This window comes from Pteropus alecto, unplaced genomic scaffold (genome assembly GCF_000325575.1).
Source record: "Pteropus alecto unplaced genomic scaffold, ASM32557v1 scaffold392, whole genome shotgun sequence".
Lineage (NCBI taxonomy): Eukaryota > Metazoa > Chordata > Mammalia > Chiroptera > Pteropodidae > Pteropus > Pteropus alecto.
In genome coordinates, this window is record NW_006431933.1 from 734,271 (window position 1) to 746,699 (window position 12,429).

The 12,429-nt window shown below is 40.3% G+C and overlaps 1 protein-coding gene across 1 annotated transcript in view; it reads left to right on the top strand.

The window, feature by feature from the left end:
* The first annotated feature begins 3,529 nt into the window (after positions 1 to 3,529).
* The window catches only part of KRBOX4 (KRAB box domain containing 4), a 14,753-nt gene continuing 5,853 nt past the window's right edge, over positions 3,530 to 12,429 (top strand). Inside the window, 3 exon segments of the mRNA XM_006906915.2 lie at positions 3,530 to 3,544; positions 5,727 to 5,853; positions 6,279 to 6,371. Coding sequence (XP_006906977.2) covers positions 3,530 to 3,544; positions 5,727 to 5,853; positions 6,279 to 6,371 — 235 coding nt within the window.

The following is a 12,429-nucleotide window of genomic DNA, read 5'->3' on the forward strand; positions in this document are numbered from 1 at the left end:
AAACAGAAAATGTACCTCAAGGGCACGACAGGCCTTTTTAGCAGTCCACGGTGCCACAGGCTGGCATTTTCAGAGAGAACAGCTCTCTGCCACTTTATGCTGAGTTTTCTAGAGCAAAAGCCAACTTCTCCCAGGACCCCCAGGATCCCAGAAATTGGAGCTCCTCAATTGATTTCAGATCAGGCATCAGAGTTTCTCCCTCACTGGTGCATGTTGCTGGTCCCCCAGCCCAGCTCCCAGGCTCCATTACAGGACTCTTCCCCGACAGACCCTGACCTCTACCTTCTGACCCCTGAGTCTAAGAGGAGAGCCGGGCTCTGAGGGATAGGCCCGCCCCCATGAGCGGCTGTGGACCGCAGCAGGCCCCACTTTTCTTCTGATTCCAAGGAACTGAAAAAACGGAAAGCGTTTTGCGAGGATGGAGGGATGTTAACTCCCCAGGGCGAACGGCGACGAGGAGGGCCCACCGCGCGGGAAAACGGCGGGACCGGGACCGTTGGATTAGCCCCCTCGCCTCTCGCAGCCCAGAGATGCCTCCCCAGCCTTTCGTGCGACTCGTTGCGGAAAATGATCTCACGTTATTTTCGCTCCGTCTCGCCTCAGTGGGAACCACATCAGACTCGTTGTTCCCTAAAGGCACCATGTTGGCCATTGGTGGCGAGGCACCACTTATGCGCGTGCGCCACGCTGCGACCTCGGGCTCCCAGGTGACGGGGGTACGGAGCGGAAGTGCTCTGCTGACCCCGAGGGCATTGGGATTGCCGCTGCCTGTTCTCCATCCTGCTTTGTCGGTTTCTGGGAGTGAAGTAAGGGGAGGCGGAGTTGAGGATGAGCTTAATGCGGAGCGGCCAAGGGGCTGTGGGCTGATGGGTTTGCGCCCCGAAGGGATGAGTGACAGGGCCGTGGGGGCGAGTGTTGGGGGACGGACTGGTGGGGGCATCAGCTAGTGATTGAGAGACCATTTACTGAGTGCCTAGTAAATGCGAGGCACTGGTTGAGTTTCACATTAGTCTTCATGATAGCCCTGTGAGTAGGTACTAGAATTATATTCATTTTATAGAGAGAGGAAGAAACAGAAAGGTTCGGAAACCTTTAGTCTATAAGCTAAAACCATAGTCACAAAGCGACTAAATCGAAAAATCTTTATTTTTTTTTCATTTTTTATCCGTCTAGCATTTATGTTTTTCTAATGTACCCTAAACTAATTTATCAAGTGTGTTGCTTACTATCTCCCCTGCTAGAATATAGCTCTGCAAGATGGGGGAATTCTGATATTTTTCTTCACTGAATATCTCCCACACGAAGTAGAACAGGCACATAGTAGGCACTCACCTTTTTTATTGAATGAATAAAAGTGGCAGAGCAGGCAGTCAGTTTGGTTCCAGAGCCCAGACTCTTCTCAAGTAAGGCAGTGCTTAGCTCCTGGTCTGGTGAAAATTGAGCTCTTACTAAATGTTACCTCTTAAAACTAGAATGAGGCACTGTGCCTCCTGATGTCCAGTAAAACATTTAGGTTTTCCTCAACTTCACTCCATCATAGAGATTGCTAATTGCTTTTCCTGTATGGTCATTGTCTTTCCAGGGTCAGCGTGTATAACTGAGACCACTGATCACCAACTTCAGATTCCAGCTTATCTGACCTGGGTTTCCTTAGTCTACAGAAGACCCAGTCTGAGGTCTCAGAAGGAGGTGAGTTCCCCAGGTCAGAGGCAGAGATCTGGTGTTGAAGTGATGGTCCCAGCTGACATGCGTTTGTCCTTGAACCATTTAGTCCTGCCTCCTCAGGAATCAGAGAGCTTCTGTAAGGGAAACTGGAGGATAAGCCTCAGCCCAGAGCCCAGACCCAGATGCTCAGGGCAGAGTACAGAGGCTCACAGGACAGCAGATCCTACAAGAGCTAGACCTGTAGTGGCCTCTTCCCCTCCCTCTAGCTAAGAGAGATTAAGGCTGGCATGCTGGCTCAATTTCCAGCTATCATGAAGGACTGGGTGACATTGGGCAGTTGGACCCCCATTGAAAGAGAGATGAAAATTACAGACAGATGGAGAGGCACTGCCATGAGGGCAGGAGCTCTGCTTATAGTGCCTGCAAGAGCAGAATTGGGCTGAGAAGGGTCACTACCAGCCTCATAGGGCTTTTTCCTCTGCTGACACACCTGTGTGCACAGTATTACACTCCCTTCTTTTGCCATTGACTCTTTTAGATTTGAGTCAATCTCGTGGTATGAACGTCTCATCTGCCTCTAGCAGAAATGTTCAATCTTCTCTACCCTGCCTAAAGTACAGAATAGGGCTTTTTTTGTTCGTTTTTAATTTAGTTTGTGTTTTTTCAATTTGTGGAATTTCAGAGTGCTCTCTAGGTATGTTTTCATCTAGGTCTGCTGCCTCCTTTTGATGCTACTGTAACTGGATCTGAGAACATCACTTGTTAAGCTACAGATGCTGAACCCTGTTGTCCCAGTGCTGCCACAGGGATTGCTACAGTAATAAATTGTTACTCCACACAAAAGCTTTTTGATGAACCTTTCTTTTCAAAACTGCCCAATAAGGAAAAGCATGGCAATCAAATGGAAATTATGGGAAGGAAGGAAGGGATGGTGTGGGAACAAGGTAGTGATGGGCCAGTGAAGGGCGGAGGGTGTAGGGGACAAGATCAGTGGTTTCCGGCTCTATTGGAATTTCCCAGTGCTGGGTTCCTCACCTCCCAGCCCTCTCAGGCCTGGTTTGTCTCCTTTCAAACCACAGCAAGACATCCCTGTCCTCCAGATTTTGCTCAGGGTCTATCACCTGTAGAGCTCAGTGTGACAATCAGTGATTTATAATAATCTTCAATTTTTATTTGACTAGGAAATAATATTCACTGTCAAAATGAGAAAATGGAAATAAAAGAGGAAAGGTGAAATCAGCACTCAAAGGTAACTGTCAACATTTTAATAAAGGCTCTTTTAGACTGTTCTTCTGTAGTATATACATACTGCTTAATGAATAGGGTCACATTGCAGTTGCTTTTTGTAACCTGCTTTTAAACATGTTAAGAAATGAAAAGATTCCATAGCATTTTTAAAGCCCATTTGGTATTCCCATTTTGTGTTTCTTCATTTTTAATGGAATCCCCTTTGCTGGAAGTTTAGTCACTTCTAAATTTTTGAATGGTGGAAACAACTACAGTTAATATCCTTGCAGCTTTGTGCTCATTTATCATTATATTTTTATGATAAATTTCCAGAAATAGAATTATTGAGAGAAAGGAGGTGTTGGGTTAACAGCTTCTGAGTAGATGTTTTTAAACACAAATTATACATCTGTCCAGGAAGCAGGAAAAAATTTCATGTGCAAAACCCACATGTGTTTAGTGGTTTCTCAAGGAAACAGGCTGGCACTACCAGGCCATGTTTCCAGATCATTCTACCCAGGGTGCAAGAGTGATTATTGTTAGGCTGGTGATGATGATCTCATGGCTGTATGCATTGATCTTGACCCTTCTGATTCTGCCTTTGTAGATCTCCATCCTTTGTCCAGGACAGAACAGAATGGCCATGTCCCAGGTGAGTTCCTCATTTACCCCCTACTTCATTTCTAGTGAGCTTGAGGCAACGTTTGGGAATCAATATTATAATCTTGAAAAATCTGTTAATCCCCTCTGCTCTGGCTGTTTTCTCATCAACCTGTAATCTACCTCAGATTTCTCCAATCCTTACTTTCCCCTTTGTAAAAAGAATAAGAAAAAGTAAAAAGACAAAGACTTTTGTCATCTACTTCTTTTTCTGGAAAATATACCTCATCTTTTTCTTTTCCTTCTCAGAGAAGATTATTTAAATAAATAGACTCATCTTGCTTTTTCCATTTCTTCACTTTCAGTTCACTTTTTGTTTTTTCATTATATTTAAAATAATGAAAATAAATTCATGTTTAATGTTTCAATATGCATACAAAATAGTAGCCAAAATATCTTCATTTCTTCTCCCGCCAGTACCATATTCTTCCTCAGAGATGCCTACTGTTAATAGTTAGGTAATAATGTGGTGTGAATGCATTTACATCACTTTAATTAACTAAAAATAGATACATACGTAATGTTGTGTGTGGTTTTGCACTAATGTCATCCTACTCCCATACCTATCTTGCTTGTCCCACCTGATTATATTCTGGGTGGTGTTCCTCATCAGTACATAAAAATTATTTCATTTCCTAGTTCATGGTTATGGATATATCCTTTAACCTTTTCTCTATTCATGGATACTGAGATTTTTAATTTTCTTTTTCTATTATAAATGGTGCTTCTTGAATAACTTTCCTTTTTTTTTTTTTTTTGGACTTTCTATGTCTTTATTTGTCCAGTAGTACAGGTATTTGTAGAGAATATACCTGGAAGTTGGAATTTTAAGTCACAAAGTTATTCACTTCAAATTTGCCCTCCCAAATCCTAGACTAATTACTACTTTCACAGAATTTTAAAGACCAGATCATTTCTATGTTCAACTTTTCCTGGCTATTGAATGATGAAAGGAATCGATTCATTTTATGAAGCCACTTAACTTTAAATTTGAAGAAGATACTACAAAAATGTAAATTATAGACCATTTTAACTTAAGAACACACATGCCAAAATTCTAAAAACATATTCTGAATAGAGCATTTATAAATCGAATTGGGTATTTTTAAAAGTATTTTGTACAAATGGTAAAAAATTCAAACAAAAGCTTTGTTCAACAAAAGGTGAAAAATAATTCTCCCTCTAACCCTGTCCTTGTCTCCATTTTTTAAACATTCTTCTAGAGATCATATATGTATATCTATGTATTTTGATATAAGAATCCAGTTTTCTTTTTATTTCTTGTTATCTATTAGAGCACATTCTGGTCCTTTTATTTCACTGTGTATTCGCTCAATGCCAGATTTTCTCACATCAGCACTCTTGATATTTTAAGCCAGATAATGCTGAATTGTGGAGGGCTTTTGTGTGCGTTGGATGATATTTAGCAATATCGCTGACCTTTACCCTCTTAATGTCAGCACTCCCAGCCTACGCCCTTTGTCATGACAGTGAAAGATTTCTACGTACATTGCCAAATGTTTCTGGAGGACAAAATCAACCAACGTTGTACCTAATTTATGAAAAAGGCTACTTGATATTCCACTGGCTGGAAATACCATTATATATTTACCTTTCTGCTAGGGATGTACATTTAGGATATTGATGTCATTTACAACGTAGCAATAAATATCCATGTACATTTCAGTTTGTGTCCATGTGAGTATGTCTGATCTGGAAGATAACTTTCTAGAGGTGAGAATTCTAGGTCAAAGGCTATGTGTATCTTGAATTTTGACAGCTTAGGACTTCTAAGCCAGGTGGCCCCCTGTTCTTATCAGTGTGGTCATAGTCCCTAGCACCTGAGCTATCATTTGGGAGGAGTGAGAGTAGGATGTGGGCTGCTCTCAGAACTCCTGCTGGTGACACATGCTGGTCACTGCCCTTCTGCACACTCTGTTTCTTGTCTCATATCTTTCTGCAGGGGTGAGTAAAACTGGTGCCATGCCTACTGGGGCCTTGTGTATGCAAAATGTCTTCTTGAATTTAAGACCACCAAGTGTGGGTATGACAGGATGGGATCCAGAGTGTAAATAGGTGGGTTATTGGAATTCAGGCACTTAGAAATGCGAGTTCTTGTTTGTCACGTCCCCCAAGCCCATCACTCTGGGGTAAAGAGGAATGTGCTGTTGCAGAAATCATTGACCTTCTGGGACGTGTTCATGGACTTTACCTTGGAGGAGTGGCAGCAACTGGACTCCACTCAGAAGAGCCTCTACAGAGACGTCATGCTGGAGAACTACAGCCACCTGGTCTCTGTGGGTGAGGGACTGCTTTACGATGTGACTAGAATACCCCAAATTCTGTCTCTCTCTGTCTCTCTCTCTGTCTCTCTCTCTGTCTCTCTCTCTGTCTCTCTCTGTCTCTCTCTGTCTCTCTCTGTCTCTCTCTCTCTCTCTCTCTCTCTCTCTCTCTATCTCTCTCAGCTACTGGATACTCAGGGGTGTCTGAAGCCCTGAATGAGTTCAGGCCTAAGGCTCACTGTCAAGAATTCAAAATTTCATTTGCATCCTGCACAATACATTTGTGCTCTCACCTTTTCTGTGAATGTTTTGCATGAAGAGCAAATAGCTGTACTTATAGGACAGTTACTAAGGCCAGATCATCTTCAGCCTGCAAGGAAGGCCCTCAGTTCTGAACTGCCTCCAGCATTAATAACAAAGTCCTGTGTCATTTCACTTCCTCAGGATACCTTGTAGCCAAACCAGATGTGATCTTCAGGTTGGGACAAGTAGAGGCCAGGAAGGCAGATGGAGAACCCGCAACCCAGAGCTGTCCAGGTGAGCACATGCCAGCCTGTCAGGACAGGGGAGAGGGACCCTGTATGGCAGTGAGAGTTTGGCCTCAGGGGTTGTGCCCAAGAGCTCTTAGAGCTCCCAGCCTTGGGAACACAACTCAGGTCTGATGAAACTAGTAGTGGTTCTGATATCCAAAGGATACCCCCACCTACAGCCCCCTTGTTCTTGTTGAGGTTTCTGACAATGTGACCAAGCTGTTCCTTTGATCCATCTCTACCTTATTTATCCTAGTTGGCTAGTGAGAAGTGCCAAGGCTTTTCTTCTGCCTTCTCCTCCCCTTTATGGAAGCTTTTGGGGCTTTCCCCCTATCTTGGGCATTTGCATTTTCATCAGAAGAGAAGCAGATGCAGGTGTGATGTTTCCTCTTTATTTGCTATATGGTGGGGCCTTTAAGTCTGAAACTTGGAGTCTTATTTTCAACCTACCTGGTTTATTGGAGTTGGTGTAAACAAAAAAAAAAAGTTTTCCTAGTGAGCTTCAACTCTACCAGGCCAGGTACCAACATGTCCTTGTCTGCCTTCACATTGTGAATGTCAACCTTAACATAGGCCTCTGTTTCTTATTTTCTCTCAGGCTTTTCCAAAGCTGACTTGATGCCACCTAGTTTCAAATTCCTCCTCTTATCAGTACTTCCTTCCCACTCAACTCTTGTCTTTTGTATTATCTATTTATTCAAGAAAGAAATAATCAGACGAGGACGTTGCTCCATGGTGGCAGGCTTCTGTGAGTGGTATTTCAGTCCTGGGCAGAGCTGCTTTTTTCCTTGTTTGTTTTTGTGTTTTTGCTCTGGGTCTCTTATGGAAATTCAGAAACTCTTTAAATGTTAGTCTTCCTCTTTTTCTCTCCCAGGCACAGTGGCCACTCAGTGGGCCCACCCAGAAGTCTGTCTAGAATGCTGCTACTATTCATTGTGATCCATGGACTAGCAGCTTGGGCATGGCCTGGGCTCCATGCAGACTCTTGGGGCCACCTCAGACTGACTGAATCTGCTTTTCAACAGCTGTTAGAGGTTAATGTCAGAGCTCCAGCTATAGTCAGACGCTGGCCCAGGTGAGTCCCAGGTGGTTTCCCCAGAGCTCATACCCAGTAGACAGGGGCACCCTCTCTCAGAGCCTCCCTGTGCGGGCATGCACTCACCTCCCTGTAGATTCTCTCAGGGACATTTTGGGTTACAATTTCCTCTTTATTGGTCAGTCATTCCTATATCTGCTGCCTTGTAGAGATTCATCAGGATTTCTGGTCTTTTGATGGCATGTTTTTTCCTACTTCAGATGTTTCCAGGGATTGTAAATGGCTGTGAGTCTCATTCTCATTTCAGTGGTATCCTGAAAGGAGGAAAAGCAAACTAGAGGCACAGTCCAGACCAAATTCTCTTGTATAAAAACTGCACAATATTAAAAGTAATGGGGGCTCATGTTAGTGTAGGAGTATGTAACAGTATGGGATACAGAGTAATCCTAGTGCATTTCCAGTCACACCTCCAAGGGCATCCTCTTCTCACAGTTTCTGTTTTTAATTCTGGTGAGCATCTCCCTAAGTTCAGAGAATATTCTGACACCTGCATTTCAGGATTTTTCAGTTTTAGCTCCCTTTTATGAAAGATAAGGATTTAGTTCAATTACACATTGGTTTTCTGCTCCCCAGCTCTTTCAAATTTTTGTTAAATATGTATCTTTAGTTTCTTTATTTTGATGGTTCTTTGTTACACTGAAGAATTTTGGATTTTATCCTAGATAGTGGTGATGGTTTCATTGTTTTTAATCTTAGTTTATCATGTAATAAACCTGGTTAGATTCAGACCACTAGCTTTGTCTCACCTTCTGTGATTGTTGATTCCAATCAGTTCAGTTTTCAAAGTCTTTGCTGTCTTGCTTCAGGTCTGTCTTATGCATGTGTCACTCAGGTGTAAGTCTCAGACTTGAGCTATAGTTTAAATCTTAGTTTAGTTCAGTTTTTAAAGCTTTGGTATGATGCTTTGCTTTCCCTTTTATGCACAGCCCTTGGATGAGCTCATGTCTTGTGGAGGTTCTTAGGCCATTGGGGACAAAGTCTTGTAAAAAAAAGAGTGAGGACAAAAAAGAATCTGATGTATAGGCTGCTTTTCCACTTTTAACTCACTTTCAAAGTCTGCCTGCTTTTGTTTATTTGTTAGAATCCTCAAGTAGTTGCTTTACATATTTTGTCCAGGATTTTTAGTTGCAGTAATCAGTAGGAAAGAGAGGCTATAGTAAACATACTCAATTGTGACCAGAAATGAAAACCTCGGTTTCATTTGTTCTTCTTTTATTTTATTATTTTTGTCCTTCTGCTAGTTTGAATTTAATTTTCTCTTTTCCTAGTTTCATAAGGTAGAAACTTAGATCATTAATTTGATAGCTTCTTTTTCTAACATAAGCATTGTGAATGCTATGACTGTCTTTAAGTACTGATTCAGCTGTTTTAACACCTTTATTGTAGTATAATTAACATACAAGAAATTGTACATATTTAAAGTACTCAATTTAATAAGTTTTGACATGTACATACTCATGACTCCATCACCACAATGAAGATAATAAGGTCATAGAAAGAGTCAGGAAGTATTCCCTTCCCTCTTCAGTTCTTTGAAAGAATTTGTGTAAAATTGGTATTATTTCTTCCTAAATGTTTGATAGAATTCCCCAATGAAGTCATCTGGGACTGGAGTTTTCTTTGTGGGAAGGCATTAAACTACAATTTCAATTTCTTTAATAGAAATTGAACAATAGATATTGGGTTATTCAGATTATTCTTGAATGAACTTTGGTAATTTGTGTCTTTCAAGGAGTTCATTCATTTCACCTAAATTGTCAAACTTATTGGCATAATGTTGTTCATAATATGCCCTTATTATCCTTTTTATTTTTGAGAGTCAATGATAGTCTCATTGAGTTTTCAAAAAGTCTGATCACATGTAGTAGGGAAAACTAGGAACTTCATTAAATGGGAGATCTCGCCCCCAACTAATGTCTGCTTCACTGCTCAGGCTAGAAGTTTTGAGTGGCAAAAGAATCATGCTCAGCTTTTTCTTTCTTTCTTAGTTACCATTTTTCCCTCTCTCTCACCACCCTCTCACTCAACAACTAGGCCATCTTTGGCTCCTTGGGTGGAGCAGTGAGGAAGGAAGGAGATACAGAGGACAAAAATAGTTTGCCCTAACAGATTAAGATGTACTCTGATAGTATTGCCCTCTACATGTGGCAAATTCCAAAGACCAATTCTTCCTGTCCTTGGTACATTTTTGATTTCCTTGGCGATGCCCTAGCTAGGGACTCCTGACTATAATTTCCTCAATGGCAGCAGTACCTCTTTCCAACAAATTGTTCAACATACCTCCTTCTCACTCCCACCCTCCAGCCCCACAGTGCACCTCCAATCTCTTTTTACTGAGGTTACCTTGATGCTAATAGAAAGCCATCTTTCTAAGCCCTCTTTCTAGCCCTCTTCATATCCAGAGAGTCCAGTCCATATCTGGCTTGTGGAACGTGTGTGTGTGTGTGTGTGTGTGTGTGTGTGTGTGTGTGCGCGCGCGCGCATATGCATGCATGCATGCATGCATACAGCGAGACCTGCACCTTGATCTCTTCACTCCCTGTGCACCTCTTCACTGCTGCCACATTCTGCCTCTGCCTGCCTTTCACTGATAGAGTTTTTCTGGGTGCAAATCAGGTTCCAAGTTCTCTGTGTCCTCCAAACTGTAGTGGACATAAATCAAGTTATATTCTTCAAGTCCTTACTAGATTAAGGGTGAGGCAAACATACTCCTCCCTCCCCTATTGTTGGAGAAAGAAAATGCCACAGCTTTCAAACAGTTCTCTCCAAAGAAATTTTCTTCCTCGGTTTCTTCAAGCTTAATACTCTTCTACTTATAAGGTATATGTTACTGCTGAGGTACATTAAGTGGTTTTGACCTACTCTTTTTAAGTCCTGCAAAGGTCTCTGAACAGGGGAAGCACTTGGTAGTATTTTATTACCAGCCTTTAAAAAGAAGAGTGGGGTTTTTTAAACTTATTTTTATCTCGTGATGCTGTACATGGGTTCTAATATCATGTTAAACCAATTCCATAAGAGCATGGATTGCAGCTGGGTGGATAGATACAGCCTCCTGACATAGCTGAAAATTCAAGTTTTGAATAGGAAGTATCTATGTTAAAATGCAAAGCTCTGTAACTTTAATGCACCAAAATTGATGGTACAGACAATGCATGGTTTAGACTGCCCAGTAGAACTTTCTGCAATTATGTCAATGTTCACCATGTATGTAAAGTTGTAGTATGGGCACACTCTTTACATTTTGGTAATCTGGTGTGAATTGGTACATTATTATAATTTTCATTTCCTTGATTACTAGTAAAGGTATTTATTATTTTATATGATATCGACTATGTGGATTTTTTCTTCTGTGGCTTGCCTGTTCATATCCTTTATTCATGTTTTTTGTTGGGGTGTTTATCTTTTTTATTGGTTTATATGGATTCTTTACATATTCTAGATTTCAATTTGGTATGTAGTCAATATCTTAGTCTTGGTTATTGATGATGTTTTTTGAGTAGAAGTTTTAATTGTAATGTAATCAGATTTACTTATTTTTTTAGTTTGCGCTTTTTGTATAATTTTAAGTAATTCTTTTCTGGCTGACCTCATAAAGATGTTTTAATATAATTTTCTTCTAAAAATTGTAACTTTTACTTTTCATTTTCTTAAAATCTACCTAGACTTTATTTTTATACAACTTATGAGGAAGGGAACTATTAGTTCACCTTTTTTCCCATGTGAACATCCACCTGTACCATGTCATGTATTGAACCCTTTCCACAAAGGTGTATGTCATTTCAGGCAGAGGTCAAGTTTTATATATGTGTGAGTCTGTTTCTAGGTTCTCTATTTTGTCCCGTTGGTCTGTTTGTCCCTTTGCCATTATCGTGCTTTTATAACTGTATTCTAATGGGTTAAAATGTATGAAGCACTTAAAGCAGTGTCTGGCAGTAATGCTATATAAATGTCAACTGTTACACCAATCTTATTGTTATTAACATTATTAATAGCTGGTAGGATGAATCCCCCTTATCTCTTTTGACTCTTTGGTCTCTCATATAGATATTTTTGGATTAGTTTGTCAAGTTCCATAGAAACTCTGCTTTGGGATTCCAATTGCAATTGCATTGTATTTGAGAAGAGTTGGAAGTAGGTTCAGGGTTGGCATCATTTTACTATTGAATTTTCCTATCAGTGAACTCTTACTCAGCTTTTCTCTTCCATCATTTAGTAATATTTTCAACTATTCTTCAGGAAGTGCTTGCACATTTTTTTGTTAAATTTATTCCTAGATACCTTATACTTATTATTTGCAATCATGATTGGGATCTTTTTTCCTATTGCATGTTCTAACAGGTTAATCCTAGTGTATGAGAATGCTAACAATATTTATTCAACTTGTGTACAGAAACCTTTCTGATGCTTTTATTCATACTAATTAGATTTTCTTGAGTGTTCTGTGTAAACAGTTATCTTCATAAAAACAATTTTGTATTTTCCTTTCCAATTATACCTTTTAATTCTTTTTTAAAAATCTCATTGTATTTGTCAAGGCCTATACAGTATTGAATAGATGCAGTGATAGCAAGTTCCTTGTTCGTTTCTGATTTTAATGGAAATAATGATGAGGACAATGATAGTAATGTAATGATAGGCAATATATGAGTGCTTGCTATGTGCCACAAATGCACTGTTCTGTATGCTTTGTACATATTACAGAGCTTAATCCTCTGAATGACCCTGTAGAGTTGGTTATCTTCATTTTATAGATGAGAAAACTGAGGCACAAAGCGATTAGGTAGCTTCTAAAACTTTCAGCATTAAGCATATTTGCTGTGGTATTTTGAAAGATACCTTTCATCAAATGCTCCTTCTATATTCCTAGTTTGCTAAGAATTTTTTTAAGAAATCATGAATGAATGTTGTTTTTTCTTAAATGCTTATTTTCTGCATTTATTGAGAAAATGTTTTTGCATTTTTTCCCTAT